Below are 20,167 nucleotides of genomic sequence, written 5' to 3' on the forward strand. Positions count from 1 at the left end.
GAGCGAGGACCTCTGGCTCACCCGACACCGATGTCAGGGCCAAAAAGCCGAGCTGTCGTCCGCGGCTGGGCTGGGGCGGAGCTGAGCCGACCGTCGGGATCCCCCAATCATATGACATGACGAGTCGATTTCATCCGGCTCTCTCCTCTGGAAGCCCCAAGGGCCAAATTCCATGCCCCCATGGCGAAAAGCTCCCACCTTTTCCTCCCCACGCCTCTTTATTTCCCACCTCCCCTCGTCTCTCCGTCTCTTCGCCCCACTGGCCTCGGCCTGCCCCTCCTCCAAGTCCACCCATTCGCCTCGATCGGCGCCGCCGGGTTCTCCAGCCTCCCTCCAGTCCCGCGGTACGGATCTGCCTGCGCCCCTCACTGGTTCTTGCTTTATTGTCCAGCTCTGTAACTATACTTATTTTCCTGTGGTGATGTGAGTGAGGAGTTCAGAGTTTGTTTGTGCTTGGCTGATGGAGTTGTTTTTGGCTCTGTTTGGGCTCTGCTCGATGATAGTCTGAAGCCTGAAGGCGATAGGAACCATGTGTGTGTGTGTGTGTGTGTGTGTGTGTGTGTGTGTGTGTATAGAGCCTTGAAGTTGCAGGATGCTTTATCTTGATTTACTGGCTCTCCTGGCTAAACGAATGGCTTTTAGTGGTAAAATTGGCAGACTGAAACATTTGTGAATTTAGTCGCAAGGTTGGCAGGCAGATTGATGTCTTTGCAGTAAAGCATGTTAGCTTTTGTTCTCCATATAATCCGTGATGCGTACTGTAAGCTGCTTTGTTTGTCTTGTTTCGGCACTTCCTGTACTTCTTATTAGTTGAGGCTTTAAACCAGGAATTTGTTATCATGAAGTCCTTAGAACTCCTAATAAGAAAATTAAAGGAAGTCTGCTGCCGTGCTTAGCTGGAAACAATCGAGTCATGTTGATGTTATCAGGCATGGTAGATTCTGTTTGGCATGGATTTGGATCAAATTTGCATTCTGAGATAGGTTTGTTTCTGGGATTTTGCTGCTGGTGCTGTACACATGATGCTTGTCATTTTTGCCTCTAGAGTCCACTGATTTTTTTTTCCTGTGGCCACTTCATTTGTATTTTTGGGTCGAATAAATCCTAGTATGAGAAGACCGCATGTGGACATATCTACCAACTTATCACCATATGTATCTATATCCTAGTTTCTCAATTCACCTATAGCATACTAATATAATAAATCCTTTGTTTCCCTAAGAAGTCGAAACTGTAGATGTTGTTAAAAAAATTGTCATATGAAGTCTTCTTCCACTTGTCCCACTAACTGTACCAGGAAGTTTTAACATGTATGACTGCAACTCAAATTTACAGTATAGGTAGTGAAATCAGCTGTATTGGTTTTAAAGTAGCACTGTTATATTAGCTACTAAGCACTAATTCATGTTCCTCTCAAGCAAACACCATGTGAACACCATAGTGCTAATTCTAATCATGATTCACCATTTCCTCATGTACAGTAATGGACTGAAAAAACATGCACCGGCTAATCAGATATATGTTTGATGTATTTCTTTAGCATTTCTGTGCAAGCTCATATGAAATGGTACTTGTTATTCTCATACTTCTGGATTTCCTTACAGGCTCTTGAATCACTTTATTGATTTCAACTGTGGTTCTTGTTCTCTTTCAGAAACATTAAGTTGGTTGTGGATGAGTAGGCTTGATATTTAATCTTTTGGGTTCTCCATCATATTTAAGGAACATTAGCTTCAGTCGGTTGTTTTCTTTTGATGAGTTCTTATCTTGTGTAGCTAAATTTTGCCTGCTACCTGACTTTCTTGCAGATCCCAGAGGACATTTAATTGCGTGATATGAAGTCTGTTTGCGGATTCTTTTTTATGCATAAGCTGCAGTGCACATGATTTTTGCCCGTAGTGCTGCAACATCACCGTTTCTCGTTTTGGACCAGTAAGCCTAATGCTCATGGACAGAGCTGATACTTCAGGCTTTCTCGGTAGTGGCTCGCATTGCAAGAACATTGACGTGTACTTCCATTTTGTGTACACTATATACTTTCTCGGTGGTGAAGTTGTTAAACTGGGGTTCTGATTGGTCAGCAGAAGCTATCGGCCACTGGGCAGCGCTCAAGTCATTTTCTGTCCTAATCCTACCTTATATATATTATCTGGGATGGACCTTACTATGACAAATCTTTGTGTTCGTGGGAAGGAACACATAGCTGCTTCATTCTCTCAAGTTGAACCCGCTGCCGCAAATTGCAGGAGTGAAGCCCTAGATGTAGCATCAGTTAAAGTTGGTTGCCTCGGGAGCTCGGAAGCAGCTGAGACTTCTAGAAAATCATTCGAGCAGAGAAGTCGAAGTTTCCCTGTTCCTGATGATGACTGCAGGCTGGTCCTAGGACTTGGACCAATGCCAAATCTGTATTCTGCTGACAGTCAATCATCTGGTGGGAACAGAGTTAAATTATCTGAAACTTTGTTCACTCCACATTGTACCGCAAGTGATTCTGGATTAGTGTTGGCGGCTTCAAGAGGCAGCTCAAGAAATTTGCAGTCCACGATAGTGCCTGGCCGCAAGGAGCATTCACATAAAAGGAAAAATGGTATTGTGTTCCCACTTATTGATGAGGGATCAACTTCAGCCAAAAGGAGATCAGGTGATTATGAGCTGTCACCTCAGTTTGCTCCAAGATCAGATGTTCTTTTTATTGATAGAACAACGGCAGAGCCTGATGTCCAGCAACACCTTGGAACCGGATATGAGGCCGATCGTGATTTATCTCTTGATCAGCACGGGGTCGAGCTTAGCCCCGAGCCTTCAGCAACAACTGGTTGTTCTTTTGCTGCAACGTCAGACACACTAGATAGCACTGATAACGGGGAGCAGAAAAGTCATCAGCGCCATCTCAAGAAGTGTAGGTTCAATGGGTGTTCCAAGGGCGGAAGGGGTGCATCAGGACTCTGCATTTCCCATGGCGGCGGTCACCGGTGCCAGAAGCCAGGTTGCAACAAAGGGGCCGAGAGCCGAACGGCGTACTGCAAATCTCACGGAGGAGGAAAGCGGTGCCAAGAGCTAGGCTGCACCAAAAGCGCCGAGGGGAAGACAGAGTTCTGCATCGCCCACGGCGGCGGGCACCGGTGCGGGGTTCAGGAGTGCTCCAAAGCAGCACGGGGAAGATCAGGGCTTTGCATAAAACACGGCGGTGGGAAGAGGTGCATGACGGAGGGCTGCACCCGGAGCGCCGAAGGGTATCCCGGGGTGTGCATCGCGCACGGAGGTGGTCGCCGGTGTCAGTTCCCGGACTGCAGCAAGGGAGCACAGGGAGGCACCCTGTTCTGCAAGTCCCATGGCGGAGGCAAACGGTGCGTATCCGAAGGTTGCACCAAAGGGGCCGAGGGCAGCACGTTGCTGTGCAAAGGGCATGGCGGTGGGAAGAGGTGCCTCTTCGAGGGAGACGCGGCGTGTCCTAAGAGTGTTCACGGCGGGACCAGCTTCTGCGTGGTGCACGGAGGGGGCAAGCGCTGCGCCGCGCCAGGGTGCACCAAGAGCGCCCGCGGTCGCACCGATTGCTGCGTCAGGCATGGCGGTGGCAAGCGCTGTAAATCTGATGGGTGCGACAAGAGCGCGCAGGGGAGCACCGACTTCTGCAAGGCGCACGGCGGTGGCAAGCGGTGCGCCTGGAGCGCCGGCTGTGAGAAGTTTGCCAGGGGGAGGAGCGGTCTATGCTCTGCTCATGGAAACCTGACGGCCTCAAAGCAGGGCCTAAGCATGGTCGGGCCTGGCCTCTTCAGCGGGATCGTCGTCTCTTCTTCCTCGACGGTGGGCAGCGGCATGGACCGTGTGATCTCTTCTTCTCTCCCCGGCGCCTCGTCAGATTGCTGCGGCGAGTCGTTGGAACACTTGCAGAGTGGCAGGCTCATACCGCCACAGCTGCTGGTTCCTGGCTCCCTGCAGAAACCATCGTCTTCGTTTAACCCGGCGGGCAATGGCCAAGAAGAAGAAGGTGGCGGTATCCGGAACCAGAGCTTCGGGTTCGTCGTGCCGGAGGGAAGGGTGCACGGCGGAGGGCTCATGTCGATGCTCCGAGCAGGACACCTGGGAAGCAACATCAACAACCCGGAATCCTGAAAATAGCACATCTTCTGTGTGTGCTTTAAGGGAGCTTCAGTGTACTTGCTGTATTATATGATTCTGAGGGAGTAGTAAATACTGTGAGCGTGTAGTCCTTGTGTACAGAGCTTCAGTGTACTTGTTCAGCTGTATTTCATTTGAACTGCTCCATAAACGAAATTGCATTATCATAAACGAAATTACAGTCGTTGAAATTCCGAAATCTTCTATACTTGCTGTATTTGTATCAAAAACTGTTCCGATTTCATCACGTTCTCATATATTCCCACCAAAGGAACTTTCCAAATAGCAGTACAATTAAAGAAGAAATTGGTTACCAAGTCGGAATCAAACCACATCGCCGTGATGTTAAATGCAAACGAAAACGACCGTGCAAAGGCAACGCGTCGTGGTGAACAACCGAGAAAACGAGAAAAGCAAGAAGGGAAAGTAGATTGCACCCATGGCCACGGACGACGCGGGACGCTCGGAGTTGCCCACGGACGTCCTGGTGGAGATCATGCTGCTGCTGCCGCCGATCTGCCGGCGCCGAGTCCGCCTCGTCAGCAGGCTCTGGCGCGACGTCATCGACGAGCACACCATGGAGATGCAGAGCCGCGCCACGGCCCTCCTCTGGGATACCCGGGAAGCGGTCGCCTACGTCGTCGGCGACCTGTCCAAGTCGTCGACGACGAGCTACAAAGAGCTGTGGCGTCGGGACAGAGCGGTACCATACATGCGCCCCAGTAGTAGCCTGCAGCTGATCGGCACGTGCAATGGTCTTCTCTGCTTGTGCGACAACAAGACGGCTCCCGGCGGCGCCGTCACCCTGGTCAACCCGGCCACCGACGAGGTGCTGCCCGTCCCGCCGCTGCCTTGCGCACTCTCGTTTTTCCCGCCTGCTGGGAGATACGCCTCCTGGGAGAACTGGCACGAGGCGTACAGCTTCGGGTACCACCCTACGTCCGGGCAGTACAAGGTGGTGCACGTCCCATGCAGCATTAGCAAGGCATACAAGTTCGACGACATGCAGGTGCTCACTCTAGGGGAGGCGTCGTGGCGGAAGGTTCCGGCTGGCCCTGTGGAGGGAGCAAGGTGCAACCTCGGCGCTGGCATGGTCAGCGTTGACGGCGCGACGTACTGGGTCATAGAGAGTGCCAAATCGAGCTGGGTCGTGTCATTTGACCTCGAGAGCGAGGAGGTCACTCGTGTCAAGGGGCTGCCTGCCCAACCGGCCAGGCCTGATCACTGCCACCTGACGGAGGTGAACGGGAGGCTGGGCATTGTTGTCCGTAGCCTTTCGGGAACAATAAAGGTGTGGGTTCTGGACAAGGGGCGGCGAAAGTGGAGCTATCGGTACAACCTTACGCGGTATCGTGTCCCGCGGCCACACTTCGTGTATGGCGAGTGCATTTTGACACTGCAGGAGTGCTCGATATGTGGGCACTACAGACGGAAAGGCATGTGGTCATCATCCAACTACGCGGTGACGGTGCGGGTCAGACACCATGCTCATGGGACGCTGCTCGCGGCGATAATAGCCGGCTGGTGCCGGACATTCTCCTACGTCAAGACGATGGAGCCACTTAGCGTTTATAAGTTGCCAATAGTTAATGCCTAATGAGGATGTTCGTCTCTTCGTGACAAATTAGTTATTCTACTACTAGTCGAAGGAGACGCCCCTTGCCGTGTCGTTTTCCTTTTAGAACTGTTATCTTTAGGCAAATGATTTTCATCTCGGCTTCCACCGTTTTTTTTTACTCTCCTATTTTTTTTTCTCTGTTGCGCATGTTAGTTGTTAGGTTTCTACTTATTTTTATATTTTGGTTAACAAAAATCCTAGACTTAAGGACCATCTTTGGTTAAGTCTATTTGGTTTATAGGGAACCAAAATCGATTTACCAATGAGTGCCAAATGCTATGGTTCTTCCATATGATTTCTGAATTCATTCAGAAGTAATTCATCGAGATCGTGCACCCTTTTCTTGTTTATCCGAAATAGACAACTCGCACACACTCTCTTTCCAAAAAAACCGAAACACCAACGACAGATATATTTCTAGATTTGTTGGTAAAATATTGATATTAAACCTGAAACTATCAGCCGATGGCTAGTGAGCTAAAAAGAAGAAGAAAAATGGACTGCTATTTTTCTTCTCTATTGTGCATGTTAGTTGTTAGGTTTCTACTTATGTTTATATTTTGGTTATCCGCAAAAAAAATGTTTATATTTTGGTTAAAGAAAATCCTAGACTTACGGAAAAGTTCTACTCATCTTCGGTTAAGTCTATTTGGTTTGTAGAGAATCAAAATTAATTTTCCAATGAGTGCCAAATGCTATGGTTCTTCCATATGCTTTCTGAAAGTAGTAATTCGTCGAGATCGTGCACCCTTTTTTATTTATCCAATTTTTTTATAAAGTGCAACTTGATAGATCCAATCTATTCTTGAAATAGATAACTCACACACACTCCCTATCCAGAAAAAAAAAAAGAACACCAACCACAGTTAGATTTTTTAGATTTGTTGGTAAAATATTGATATTAAACCGGAAACTGTCAACGGATGGCCAGTAAGCTAAAAAAAGGAAAAATGTTTATATTTTTCATATGCTCTCCCCTTATAGATAGAACGAACAAAAAGCAAAGTTTTTTTTATCGCTTACTTTGCTCACCCTTGTTTGATCGGTGGTGAGGACTTCCGTGACTCACTGCGGATGGAACTCCGTCTTGAAGACGGTGGCGGCGGGCGTGCCGGTACTCACATGGCCAATGGTGTTCGAGCAGTTCATCACCGAGAGGCTGCTCGCGGAGGTGCTTCGGATCTGGGAGCGTCTGTGGCTGGGCGGCACTGGCATTTGGAGCACCGGATACCTAGGCATTTGGAGCGTCTGTGGCATGGACATTGACAGAGTTCATGCAGCATGGAGGGTCAGGGGACACGGCTAGGGGCAGGGTAATGGGCCTTGCTGCCAAGGCTCAGGTGCCCATGGCGGAAAGGAGGATCCTCCCACCGTGATCTGCATCGCCTGCTCGATGATCTGATGGAAGCAAGAGGAGGACAATGACAGTGCCTTCTACACCTATGAACAAAGTTGAAAGCCCTACTGTTTTGGTTGTTGTGTAGCACAATGGTAGATGGATGTTTCACGGTCTCCTGGATATGCCACTCGCCTATTATTTTTGAATTCAACATTTACTAGAAAATTCACACAACCATGCGGTTACATCGCGAGAAAATTCAGGACGGACTATTATTAACAAGTTTGGTACTTCAGTGGACTTCTACCAAATTCATGCCTGTGCTTTGCTTCCAAGGAGTGCTTCGCCCCCCTTGGCTACCTGTCTCACCACCCAGCAATCTCGATGACTGTGAGTTGGGCCGGTGTTGAGCAGACCAGAGTAGATAGGGCATGGTTTGTCCAGCATGCCGTCAAAGGCGGTCTTGAATCTTGCGATGGGTTTCTTCTTTGTCTGAGGTTGGTCAGTTGATGTGAGCCGGCCAGAGTGCGTGCCTGTCACACTTCATGCTTCCAACGCAGATTAAATCTACTTGATCTTCTTGAGCCAGCCAGGCGTCCTCAATGGTGCAAATTTTTTGACACCAGATCCGACAACTCGAAGAACGTATGGACGCAGCGCCGGGCGAGGGCTTTTAGAATGCCTTTGTCTTTGCAATTATGCTAAAAAGTTGCTATTATATCTGAGTCACGGCAGCCCGGTATTTTGTTCTTAACAAACATGAACCTGGCCCAGAATTGCGTGACTGTTTCGTCAGGTAGTTGTTGCACGTAGGCTAGATCTCAGACATCGGAAGGCCCCGAATTACTTGGGCAGTATTCGATGTGGGAGGTGGATGGGAGTAAAAATCCGATCCCTATTGTTTGCGGGCTTGAAGCTCCAACTTCGTTATCTCGAGAAGGGTGTGTTGATGTCGAATCGGCTGAGTTTCCAACTATGGCCTGACCACAACAATCATAGAGGAAATTTATCTAGGCATAACCAGAAACCTTATAATAAACCATGGCATACAGAGGACAGGAAGCCTAAACCCTAGCATCTCATCCACATCCAAACAAGGGCATTTACCAAAGACCACAGCCCAGAACAATAGCAGCATGACAGAAAGCCCACAAGTAGCTCAGCTCCAATTCTAGTCCATCACTACAAAACTGACCCCAGCTCAATGGCCGAAGCACAACATGACATTACCGGCATACCAAAATTACCACAAAGGCACAAACATCAACATTTGGGCTAGATGGCTAGCACACAGAGTAGCCATAGCTCGAAGTAGAGAGGGGAAACGGAGAATTTACCTTGGGAGTTGTAGCCAATGTCGAACATCACATGACTGGAGCCATAGGCCAACCAGGGGAGCGCGAGAGGCCACCAGCCGGAGACCGAAACGACAGCTATGTCAACAAAACAAAGATATATGTTCTGTTCAGTGACAAAAAAGAAAGAAATTTGGAAAAATTTCAGCATACTTGACTTGATAAGTTCAACAAAATGAACTGCTTGAATGCTGCAATCAATGCCTCATTATGGAAACAAGAGAAACATATATGAGAGAGGGTGGAAACAACAGGAACATGTAGGCAGACCTATCCCGCCAATAATTTTTTTTGGCAGTAAGCAGTTGCAGGTGAGCATTGAAATACTGAAATAGGCTATATCAGTTCTTAGGGTTTTTATACATGTACGCTACAGAAAATTGTACATTTATTAGATCTTTAGAATCTAATTTATCACCATACTAGAAGTAGTCAAGATTTATTTAAACTCTGAATTTTGTATTAATTCAGTTTATAATGCAATATCTAAAGGAAAACAAGAGGTGAAGAATACCCTTTAATTGTTGTACTCATCCTTCACTTTGAGCTTACCTCCCTTCCTTGCCACCCACACGTTCACAGGTCCAATGAATTTCTCAAGGAACTTCCCTAAAAGCTCCTCTGCTCCCTCCCAAGCTCTCGTGCCTCTGCTGCTCGCCACAACAGTAGCCACCGCGATCTGGAGGGGGCACGGAAGGAGGGTCGATCTCTCTCTAGAACACGCCACAACAAAGAACAGAGGACAAACATAAGTGAGAAAGGTCCATCCATGGTTCTAAACATATGTTCAGGGTACATATTCAACACTATGCACCACTCATACACTCAGTAATGAAATAGCAGCAACTACTCCACAATGGTTTAAACAATCATAATAGCAGCAGATCAATGATGGGATAGAGAGGAGTAAGTGTTCATAGAGAATTAATCAAATTGATTTACCAATAAGTGCCAAATGCTATGGTTCTTCCATATGATTTCTAAATTCATTCGGAAGTAATTCATCGAGATCGTGCACTCTTTCTTATTTATCCGAAAAAGTTTATTAGTGCAACTGGACATATCCAATCTATTCTTGAAATAGACAACTGGCACACACTCCCTTTCCCAAAAAAAAAAAAACACACCAACCAGTTACATTTTTTCGATTTGTTGGTAAAATATTGGTATTAAACCGATTTTTTGGTTTTGTTGATAAAATATTGGTATTAAATCCGAAACTGTGAGCGGATGGCCAGTGAGCTAAAAAATGAAAAATGAATTGCTATTTTTCTTCTCTGTTGTGCATGTTAGTTGTTAGGTTTCTACTTATTTTTATACTAATATAAACATGCCCGTGCGTTGCAACGGGAGATAAAAATACACAACGAGAGATAAAAGAAACAGCACACGTCTCTAGCCTTCCTTCCCGACCGCGCCCATGGTGGCTGCGGTTGCTGCGGTGTCCACCTGATCACAAAGCATTCTAACATGAACAATCCCAAGACGATGGGCTCATCCACCACACGCCCTGCTCATCCTGCTCCTCTCCTCTATGTTGACGTTTTCAGCCCGGCGCAATCGAATTCTGAAGCACATCAACTCTTGGAGAGCCTTTAGAGGGATGCACTGTTTATACCATGCGCCAACATAGAGCAGAAACAAACAGGTGCATTCAAACAGTCTCACATACCCAAATTCCTTTCCCTTTCTATTGAAGCTCATTGTGCTCTAATTATACATGAAACCAATGGCAAGCAAATAAAACACTTGCATGATTTAGAATTACAGGACAAACTCATCATATATAGAATCAAAGAGGAGGACAAAGGCCTGCTCAATGATCTGATGGAAGCAAGAGGAGGACAATGACATGCCTTTTGCACCTGTGAACAAGTTGAAAGCCCTGGTGTTTCGCTTAATGTATAGCTCAATGGTATATGGTTGTTTCACGGTCTCCTGGATGTGCCACTTGTGTATTATTTTTAAAACTCAACATTTAGAATTTAACTTCCAATAATGTTCACATAATCATTCCATCCTGATAGTTACACCACGAGAAAATTCGAGACGAACTATTATTAACAAGTTTGGTACTTCGGTGGAGTCCTACAAAACTGACTCGTCAAATTGACAGAGTACAAGAACAATGAAAACACACAAGATTACAGATAGCTTAACGACACGATAAAGGGAAAACAGTATTCAAATATGGTTTGGACTACAGTAGTTACTAAACACATCACGCGTTACATGCTTCATCCTCCTGCATCATTATCTCCTCCTCCACTACTCCCCAGCAGCAATTGCCTGGTTTTCCACCGCAAGACGAAGGGCAGCAACTCTACGCACAGTAGATTATTGTTAGGCATATGGTGTACTCCAAAGTACAACAAAAATAAGCTGACTACATAAAAAATGAAGATAGCCAACCCATTTTCATTTGTAAGTCTTAAGAAAAAAAATGGGGAAAACTTCTAATATGCAACTTCTCACTATACATCTGGAGTTTCATGTGCCTGTTCATTCTGTTCATGTGGATCATACTAAATCAGAAACTACCCCATATGAATTTGGTGTCAATTTGGTATTTGACTGCTGAATAAGCAGGGCCGTCGAGGCTCTAAATTTAGGCTGAATTATTTCCAGGAAGTCTTTTACCTGACATGTATTATTTCTTATCAGTTCATTCTAGCAATGAAAAAGGAACATCAATCTGGATACATGAATCTCTACACATCACAAATTTTAATTGATGGTACAATATTTTAACTTAATAAATGTTTCAGTTATTTATTATCCAAAAGCAGATGTACACTGGACACATTTATCAAGTTTTGAAGCGATATGACTAATTCTAAGGTAAATGTTGCAGAAGCCTCGACAGATCCTTGAACTTCATCATTTAGTTAATATCAATAAGTTGAAAATTAAGATCAGACCTTGGAGCAAGTGTAGATAACAAGAGTCAGCCAAGTCCAGGCATTAGGTGCGCAATTTGAGGAACCATCACCAGCTTGGTCGAGAAAATATGATAATGGGGACATCAGTTGAAGTTCATATTGGCGTTGTGAACCACAAAGCTTACATGTGCCAACATCTTGTGAGTTAGTTGTAGGCAACAGTGGACTACCACCACATGAATACCTGCAGGTAATTAGACACCAAAAATCGAATCAGGTTCTGAAACTAAAATAGGTGTATACTTAGAGAAAAGCATGATATAACAAATAATAGCAAGGACATGATGAGTTCTACCTAAAGCATTGTTGAGGATATGCATCCAACCGTTTCTTAAATTTTAAGAAAGTTCTGTCGGCCCCAGGAGCTTTATCATATTCATACTTTTCTCCTTCCCATTTTTCTTCTTCATCATTACCCATGTCCATCATCTCTTCTGCCAAAAGTTTTTCATAGCTACTAGAACCTACACTGGCTTTTCCCCTCGATTGTTCCTTATCGTAATAGATATAGAAACAAGGAAGAACTGCAGAAAGAAAATTTCATGAGACAAAAACACTTGGATCTTACGGTAATGAGTTCTGCAGAGATTTCCCTCACCTGGTATACTCAGGTCATTTACTTTCTCCTTCACTGCAGCGCATTTTCTAGGGACATTATTAGCACGCTTTGATTTGTATTTCTTCTTTGTGTTGGATGCCACCGTTGCGGCCTGCTCGAGTGCTGCAGCCAAGGCATCTAAATCGAAATCATCATCATTGCTGTTGGAACTCTTGTTTTCTTCTTCATTATGTTTTCCCGCAGAATATGAAGGAGTTGGCTCATTTGAGCAAACCTTTTCTTTACTTCGGACTGACCCGTCCCCATTATCATTTGATTGCATACCACCATGGCACTTCTGAACCCTTAAGACCTTCCAACTTTAAGAAGCAAATAAATCCAAAGGTCAGACAAACAAACCTCAAATCATACCGAATATATGAGTAACATGTAATTGTGCCAAACTACCGATGGTAAGTGACACATACTTGCCTTTGGGGGTTAGGGCTGCATTTTGGCATCGGGCAAACAAGAACATACAGTGTCCGCTCTTCAATGTTAAGCTTCGCAAGAGGAGCATAAACCTGAAGTTACCACACACATATAAGAAAAACATGGCAAAACTACTAGTGCTGGATAGAGGTATTGGGTACCATCATAGAAACAAGCTAGTATGCTACACGAATTTAGGGCACTGTAAGTCTGTAACATAGGTCCAAAGATGATAAATTCATAGCACTCCATTCCCTTATATGGACGTCTATCAGAACATGCTTCAGCTCTTAACATTCTTAGCCAAAAAGTATAAGAAACTCGCCTGAGCAACAAGGCAGAGCCTGGTTCCACACAATTTGCATTGGAGTAATTCAGCTTCAGCCCCCACATCCTCGGTTGGCCAATCCTGCAGAACAAGATTCAAAAAATTACTTAAACATGAGCTAGCAATAGCCTCCCCTTGGGGAAATTGTTCCACCTTTGGGGAGTAACAGGAGATAAAATTGGTCCTAGAACACATTGGAACTTGTAGCATAACAAGAGAGCTTATTTCCAACTTCCCAAGAGAAGGAGCAGCATAGCTTCATCTCTGGTAACGAAATTGAAGAAGAGATGGAGAAGAGAACATCAAGTTGGCAACGACATACAGGGACCCCGCCGATCTTGGTGGTGTAGTGGTCGGCCTTCTCCCGGTAGTCCTCCGCCCAGGGCCCCGGCAGGCCCAGATGCACCTCCTCCGCCATCCCTACCGCGTCCCTGTTATCCCTCGAAAGATGCGAGGTTCGCGGAGCTAGCAGACGGCCGCGGGAGGCAAGAACCGCGGACTCGACGGCCGCCGCCGGCGGCTGGTAGACAGGGGTTAGGCGGCTACTGCGTGTGCTCTCCCTGGGGGAAAGCTATTCAGGCCTGGTTCTGCGAAAGGGTCTGGACCGCCATGGGCGGGGACGAGGCCCAGCAGTGTAAAGAAGGCCTGATGGCCCACGCTGACGAGCTGAATCAAGTGGTGCTGTGTAAACATTGCTCCCTTCAAAAATCTCGTTCACTGTAATTTTGTCAAATTCATGAATACACAATAATAATAATATTTTTCACCGAATTATTTTCGAATCTCATTCAATAAATAATTTTCGAGTCACAACATTTTTCAAATTCGTGAACATTTTTCACGGAATAATTTTTGAAAAAAATTGAATATTTTTCAAAAGCGAAAAGTATTTTAAATCTCGAATTTTCTAAATATTTTTAGCATTTTTTAAACGTGAAATTTTTTAATTTCTGAAGAACTTTGGAAAACATGAAGAAAAAAGTGTGAACATATTTTTCGAAATCCCCATTATTATGTAAATAGCAACATTTTTAAAAATTTCTAACGTTTTTCTGAACATTTTTAAAATTTGTCTATCTATCAAACACCATTTTTAAAATTTGTCTATCTATCAAACACCTAAACCCTAAACCCCAAACACCTTGCATTGTACAGGGCCTAACAAGCGCTCACAAGCACCCCTCGTGATCCGGCCAACACAAGGAGGTGAGTGTTCGATCGGGACCTCCAGTTTTCCCTGTTCTCTGGTCGAGGTTGATCGGTCGTTGTTGGTCGGTCCACAGCTGACCGTTGACTGTTGACTTTTAGAAAATATTCACAAAGAACCATGAAAAGAAAAAATGAAAAAAATGTCATGAATTTGAAAGAAGAAAAACATGACTTCAAAACAATGTTCATGAATTTTAGAAAATTGTGAAATTTGGGGGATTTTTTACAAATTTGAGTAAATTCACCCAGTTTGGATAAGAATTTCATTTTTTTTAAGGTTCATTAAATTTGGAAAAAAATAAGTTCACAAATTTAAGAAAAAATCCTGAATTTGAAAAAAAATCAAGACTTGTAAAAGTCCGCAATTTCAGGGAAGTTCGCAAAAATGAAAAAAAGTGCTGGGGTAACCATACATTGATGGGCTATGCAAGTGGTGCGATACGAGGCCGTGAACAACTCAAAAAGTGGCCTGGCGAGGCGTATGTTATTTTCGAACCGGATAGCATTAAGAAACCCATATACTTGTTCGAGTATTTGAAAAGAAAAATGTTCGAGGGCGAAGTGTTTGCCGCGTCTGGCAAACTAACCGAACCCAACGCGTTCATGTTTCGGTTGATTTTTTGCTGAGAGGATACTTCGACTGATTGAGAGAGCATAACTAACGCCACTCATAGTATCTCATAGTACTTGGCACGCAGATGGCTACAAGAAGTGGAGTTCGAATGCACAAATTTCCTTTAAAAACTGTGGGTGTGGGTGTGCTGTCCATGGCAAAGCAAAGGAACGGACCAACCACCGCCGCCACGAGCACCATAGATGACACGAGTGCAGCCACCACTACGAACACAAAAACCATTAGCCGTTGTTAATCTGTTGTCGTTGCCTTCTCCGGGCGGCCGGGAGCTGAAGCCTGAACCTGAGCTCCGGTGACGCTGCATGACTGATTGCAGCCTGGGGTCATCCTTTTTTCCTGAATGTGCCACCTCATATCAGACGACAGATGCTAAGGACAAGTGCCTGCGGCATGCGTACCTGTGATAGTCTGAAGGAACATGTATGGATTGTTTTGCGTCTATGTTTTACTCCCTCTGTTCGCAAATGTAAGTCTTTTTAGAGATTCCAACAAAGGACTACATACGGAACAAAATGAGTGAATCTAGACTTTAAAATATCTCTATATACATCCGTATGTTATAGTCTATTTGAAATTTCTAAAAAGGCTTATATTTAAGAACGGATGGAGTACAAGGTTTGCGAACGAATTGCTGTCGTCTGCATTTGTTTCTCTCTCGTGAGTTTGGCTCTTGCTTGCTATTGCCTACCCTTCCCATCCCGCGGCAAACATGCGCGTTCTTTAGACATACCAGGGGAAATGTCCCGATCATAATTTGATCAAGGGTGGTGGGCGTGCACAAGTGAGTGCGGCATTTTAGTGTTCGGGCTCCATGGAGCATTTGAAACATTCAAAATCCGCATTTCAAAGTTTCAAAAGGTTCCAAAAAAAAAGAGAAAAGTGTATTTTTGTCCCTCAACTTTTGACGAAGTCTAAATTTCATCCCTCAACTACAAAACCGGATAATTTACACCCCCAACTGTTGAAACCGGACAAGTTTTATCCCTCAAGCAGTATCATGCTGACTGAACGTGGTTTTTACCAGTCCAAAGTGACACGTGACCAAGCTTTTAGGTACAAAGAAGAAAAGAAAACGAAAACACACGTAGCGCTCATGTGAACTCCATTGAGGCAAAACATCGAACAGGTGGTGTACGTGCGCTCGCATGGCCATGCTGCTCTCCTGACCATAACGATGGATCTCCTCCGAGGCTCCGACACCTCCGGCTTCCCCTGCATGCATCGGCGTGGCCAGTAAGGACGAGGACGGTTCGGCACAGCGAGCTTGGACAAGGGACGGATCCGGTGGCGACGGCCAGCAGGGCCAACAATGTCTCGGCACGGCGAGCTTGGTCAAAGGACTCAAGGCGCGGATGGGGTGTTGACGAGCAACGCGGGGCGGACGACAACTGTGCGGCAGCTCGAGCGGTGGCTCGCAGCGGTGCATGCAGCCAACGGACGGTGACCGGCAAGCCGGTGTGTGGCGGTGCACGCGTGGCCATGAGCTCCCGCTCCAGCGCACGCGTTGCTGCTGTCGTCCTGCTCAAGCAACCGAGCTCGTTTTCGACGGCGCGGGCGGCACGCTGGGGGACACCGCAACAGAGCTGCCTTGCGGAGGTCGTCAGGGAGCAATGCCACTTCGCCGGAGGCTTCCGCGCCCACGTTCTCCTCATACTGAGTATTTAACCAAAACCTACCACTTCACGATTTTATGCGAAAAACTATCACTTTATTCCTAAACCGTGACAAAAACTATCAAGTCTGAAAAAAGCCCGACTTGGCTCTTTTAAGCGTGTTTCTGACAGAGTTGGCTCACACATAAGCGGGCTAAAAAAGCAATCGGGTCTTTTTTTTAAAAAAGCAATCCCGTCCTTGCGAGGCCCCCGGCCGGCTGGCTTGCGTGCATGCGCCGCCGCCGCCGCGTGCTGGCGTGCCCGTGCCCGACGTCCTGGTAGAGCGAGCCGCCGCAGGCGACGTTGAGCACCTGCGAGCCGCGGCAGATGCCGAGGAACGGGCCGTTTCGCTCGATGCAGCGGCGCGCGAGGAGGAGCTCGATGGAATCCTTCTCGTGGTCCACGGCGGCGTCGCTCGGGTGGACACGGCCGGGGCGCGGGCAGAGAGCGGGGCGCCCGCGGCGAGCGCGGCGGGGCCGGGCGCGCGGCCACGGGCTGGCGACCATGGGCGCGGCCATGGGCACGGCCAGGGGCGCGGCGGCCAGGCACGCCAGGGGGCTCGGCCAGGGGCGCGACGACGGGCGCGCGGCCAGGGCGGCAAGGCCAGGCATGCGGCCACGGGCGCGCGGCCACTGGGCTCGGCTACGGGCGCCCGGCTAGGTGTCGGCGGCCAAGCGTGCCACGGGGGCTCGACGAGGGGCGCAGCGGCCAAGCGCGTTATAGAGGGAGGGGTCGATGTCCTCGTCCTGGTGGAGGAGCACGCCATGGATGGGCTCGTCGTACTGGGCCTCGCAAGAACTTTATTGCTTTAAAAGAAAACAGGGAGCCGATTGCTTTTTTAGCCCACTTATGTGTGGGCCAACTCTGTCAGAAACGCGCTTAAAAGAGCCAAATCGGGCTCTTTTCAGACTTGGTAGTTTTTTTTGCCACGGTTTAGGAAAAAAGTGGTAGTTTTTCGCACAAAATCGTAAAGTGGTAGTTTTTCGTCACGGTTTCATGAATTGTGGTAGTTTTTGGTTAAATACTCCCTCATACTGCTCGTCACGGTTCCATGAATTGTCCGGTTTCAAGAGTTGAAGATGCAAGTCTCAAAAAAAAAATCCACACATTGACATATGGATGTGTGCTATATGTGTGTAAATTTTCAGGAGAAAAAACCGTTGATTCGCGAGCTACAGAAAAACAAAGTGAAAATTATTTATTTCATATAGTGAACGGTGCACACACTGTTCATTGTAAACTGAAAATCATTTTCGTCCAAGGTAAAACATGCAGTAGGCTCTGTATGTGCGACTGATCGATGCTAGTAAAAAAAAACTCGACTGATCGATGCGAAGCTAGGCAATCTTCCTTGCCGCCGTAGGACCAGCTCAACCCAACCCGTATGTGCGCGGTCCTAGTCCCTACTGCACTGCACGGAGTCATACATACATACAAACATACAGCCTTGTCTTGGCTCGCGGCGCCCGGCGCGCAGTACAACGTACGAACGGCGCGGACAATGCCAAGGCACGCGCCCGTGACCGGCCGGCCGCGGCGATGGACGTATTGGCTCTTGGCTGGCACCGTATCGGCACGCCGCATGTACATACACACTCCTACGGTCCTACCACTACCTAGGACGCGATTGAGCGAGTCACGGGATCTTGGACGAGCAACCGCGCCCAGTTCTGGCTTCCAGGACGGCGCCGTGGGGCACTGGGGCGTGTGGGCATGCATGCATGCACATGCACTCCTCTGCTTTTCTGCTGGCAGCGGTGGTGGTTCCGAGAAATGGCGGTGCCTAGCTAGAACTGGAATCGCGTGTTCTGGTCGTGTCCCTCCCGTCCATCCTGCCGTCCTGGTATCACGTGCGTGCACCCATTGCTGGGCGGGCGCGCGCGCTCTCTTGTCGCGGTGCATCTTTTCTCCATCGGCAGCGTGCCGGCACGATCGGGTCGGGATCCGGATCACCAGATCCAGCGCAATCGAAAACGTTCGGATCGGAGCCTCCGGAACATTTTAGCCGTCCAACATGGTGCCCCATATGTTCATGGACGTGTCCGCACATCGAATTCTTGCAAACCGGATGCAAAGCTGGAAAAGTTTTGTGGGGTTTCCGGACCTCCGTCACATAGGACTACGACAACTCCGACCCATCCAAACCCCTGTCAATAGCCCGTCCATTTGGCCACGCCCGCATTGTTTTAACACCCCCGCCTCTCTAGCCGATCACCGCCGCCCTCCATCCTATTTCCGCCCTTTTCATTGTCGGCCACTGATGGACCCGTTTGGAGTGTCTTCCGAGACAGAGGATGAGGATTCAAAGGTGGTCGCCGCCTGTAAGTTCAACTTTTCAACCCGCAATGCGCGCCGCCGAGTCCAAAGGACCAGGGAGCAAGCAGCTTATCTGGTCGCGGACGTCGGGCGTGGATCACTGCAACTTATCCGGTCGCGGACATCGGGCGTGGATCAACTGGGTGCCCACTCTCTGTTTGCTCACATGTCTCAACCGGGCGCAACAACGACTGATCATGGGCAGATGTTAGTCATCATCCACGACACAGGTGGCTTCAAGGACGGATAAGTGGATGACTCCTAGTCAAGCTGTACACCGAGCAACCGAACATGCACACCTAGCATCCGGAGTCGTCCACTCAGCAGCCGAACTAGTATACCGAGCAGACGGGCCTTGATCCGGACGATCGGTCGATCGGTGCCAACCCAAGGAATAATGGTAGGGGAGAAACTTTCAATTTGAGGGAGGACAAATTGTTTTGTGATGCTTGGTCCGCCACAACTGTTGACCCTTTTCAAGGCATGGAGAGAAGGAGCTCAACCTTTTGCCTCGAATGTTCACACTTGCTTCCATGAGCTCAAGAACTTCAATCCCTACCGCATGAAAGCAATTCAAGATCATACGCCAGAGTCGCTCACCCATTTGATGGTTAACCACCCAAGAATCCTTCAATAAGTATTGCAACCATGTCAATGCACTCATAAAATCGGCGGCAAAGTGGTGCACAAATCACAGAGCAAGTAAAGTTGTTATATGTGTTGATCATTTGGCCAGATATGCTTTATGTGTTGGTTAATTGGCCGAATAGGCAACTTGATAATGTCCTCCTTTGCTAGCGCCGTTGGCCTCTAGGGACGGTGAGGGGAGATGGGGCGGCGGTGGTGGCTAAGGTTAGCGCCCTCGGTCGCCCTGGAGGAGGCGCCGCGAGGGATGAGACTGGTTCCTTTAGTGGACGCGGCCACGGGACACGAGGGACAAGAGGGTTTTTCTTTTCTAGGGAGGGACAAGAGGGGTTGGATGTATAGTGTGTCCGATTTACGACACGGCGTTGGAGATACCTTATATTTGCAGATTTTTCTTATAATGGGCATTCGCTATATGCATGTAGGGTCACACGCTTGCGCCTTTTCAAAAGAGGCACAAAGTTCTTGAGTCCTTCAAGCCACTTCCCGTGGAGATTGTTTTCTTTTTCTCCCCGGGGCCGGTTGTAAACGAAAGCGCATGAATTTCCAGCATACTTTCCGTTGACATTTTCCCATGGCAGCCGCATCCAGCACCCCCGACAACCCCAACGATCCCATCAGCCCCGCCGCACCTGCACGGCAACTGCAATGCCGCACCCTGACGCCTTTCGATCAATCCCGGCATGTCGGCGTCGTACCCACGCAATCTTCCCAACCTGAAGCTCCGTTACGCATTCCCGCTAATGGAAAGCCACTACTCGAGCGCACCCTTCGTGCTCCCGACGCAAGAGATCGTCGACCGATCGGCGTCCAAACCGAGCGTGCAGTGCAGGTAAAACTAGCTAAAAGAGTAGTTTTCCTTCCTTCCCTAAAGTGAAAGGCCACCAAACGTACGTAGCACCACCGTACCGGCATCGCATATTGACCGGCGACGGCGAGATCGACGACGACGGGACCGATCGGGTTGCCGGGGAAAGCAA

At 47.7% G+C, this 20,167-nt stretch overlaps 3 protein-coding genes across 3 annotated transcripts; 2 read left to right on the forward strand and 1 right to left on the reverse strand.

The window, feature by feature from the left end:
* The first annotated feature begins 67 nt into the window (after positions 1-67).
* Positions 68-4,318, forward strand: LOC109786450 (uncharacterized). Its single transcript, XM_020345023.4, has 2 exons — positions 68-344; positions 1,809-4,318. Exon 2 carries the CDS (start codon positions 2,155-2,157, stop codon positions 4,111-4,113), a length of 1,959 nt encoding a protein of 652 aa, XP_020200612.1. The 5' UTR covers positions 68-344; positions 1,809-2,154; the 3' UTR covers positions 4,114-4,318.
* Positions 4,319-4,558: 240 nt separating this feature from the next.
* Positions 4,559-5,716, forward strand: LOC109786442 (F-box protein At3g07870). Its single transcript, XM_020345011.1, has one exon. The coding sequence runs from the start codon at positions 4,559-4,561 to the stop codon at positions 5,714-5,716; it is 1,158 nt and encodes a 385-aa protein (XP_020200600.1).
* Positions 5,717-10,458: 4,742 nt separating this feature from the next.
* On the reverse strand, positions 10,459-13,325 carry LOC109786449 (uncharacterized). Its single transcript, XM_020345021.4, has 7 exons — positions 13,054-13,325; positions 12,729-12,812; positions 12,404-12,495; positions 11,972-12,291; positions 11,669-11,897; positions 11,353-11,557; positions 10,459-10,754 (listed from the first exon to the last, which is right to left on the reverse strand). Exons 1-7 carry the CDS (start codon positions 13,147-13,149, stop codon positions 10,653-10,655), a joined length of 1,128 nt encoding a protein of 375 aa, XP_020200610.1. The 5' UTR covers positions 13,150-13,325; the 3' UTR covers positions 10,459-10,652.
* Between the last annotated feature and the right edge of the window lie 6,842 nt (positions 13,326-20,167).

This window comes from Aegilops tauschii, chromosome 2, assembly GCF_002575655.3.
Source record: "Aegilops tauschii subsp. strangulata cultivar AL8/78 chromosome 2, Aet v6.0, whole genome shotgun sequence".
In the NCBI taxonomy this organism is placed as follows: Eukaryota; Viridiplantae; Streptophyta; class Magnoliopsida; order Poales; family Poaceae; genus Aegilops; species Aegilops tauschii.

Bases quoted from the DNA above. Each gene is read 5' to 3' on its own strand.
- LOC109786450 (XM_020345023.4), top strand. From the start codon at position 2,155: ATGGACCTTACTATGACAAATCTTTGTGTTCGTGGGAAGGAACACATA.
- LOC109786442 (XM_020345011.1), top strand. From the start codon at position 4,559: ATGGCCACGGACGACGCGGGACGCTCGGAGTTGCCCACGGACGTCCTG.
- LOC109786449 (XM_020345021.4), bottom strand. From the start codon at position 13,149: ATGGCGGAGGAGGTGCATCTGGGCCTGCCGGGGCCCTGGGCGGAGGAC. The intron at 12,496-12,728 runs GCGAGTTTCTTA...TGGTAACTTCAG, and splicing joins GGCTCTGCCTTGTTGCTCAG to GTTTATGCTCCTCTTGCGAA. The intron at 12,292-12,403 runs GCAAGTATGTGT...TGCTTCTTAAAG, and splicing joins TGCAGCCCTAACCCCCAAAG to TTGGAAGGTCTTAAGGGTTC.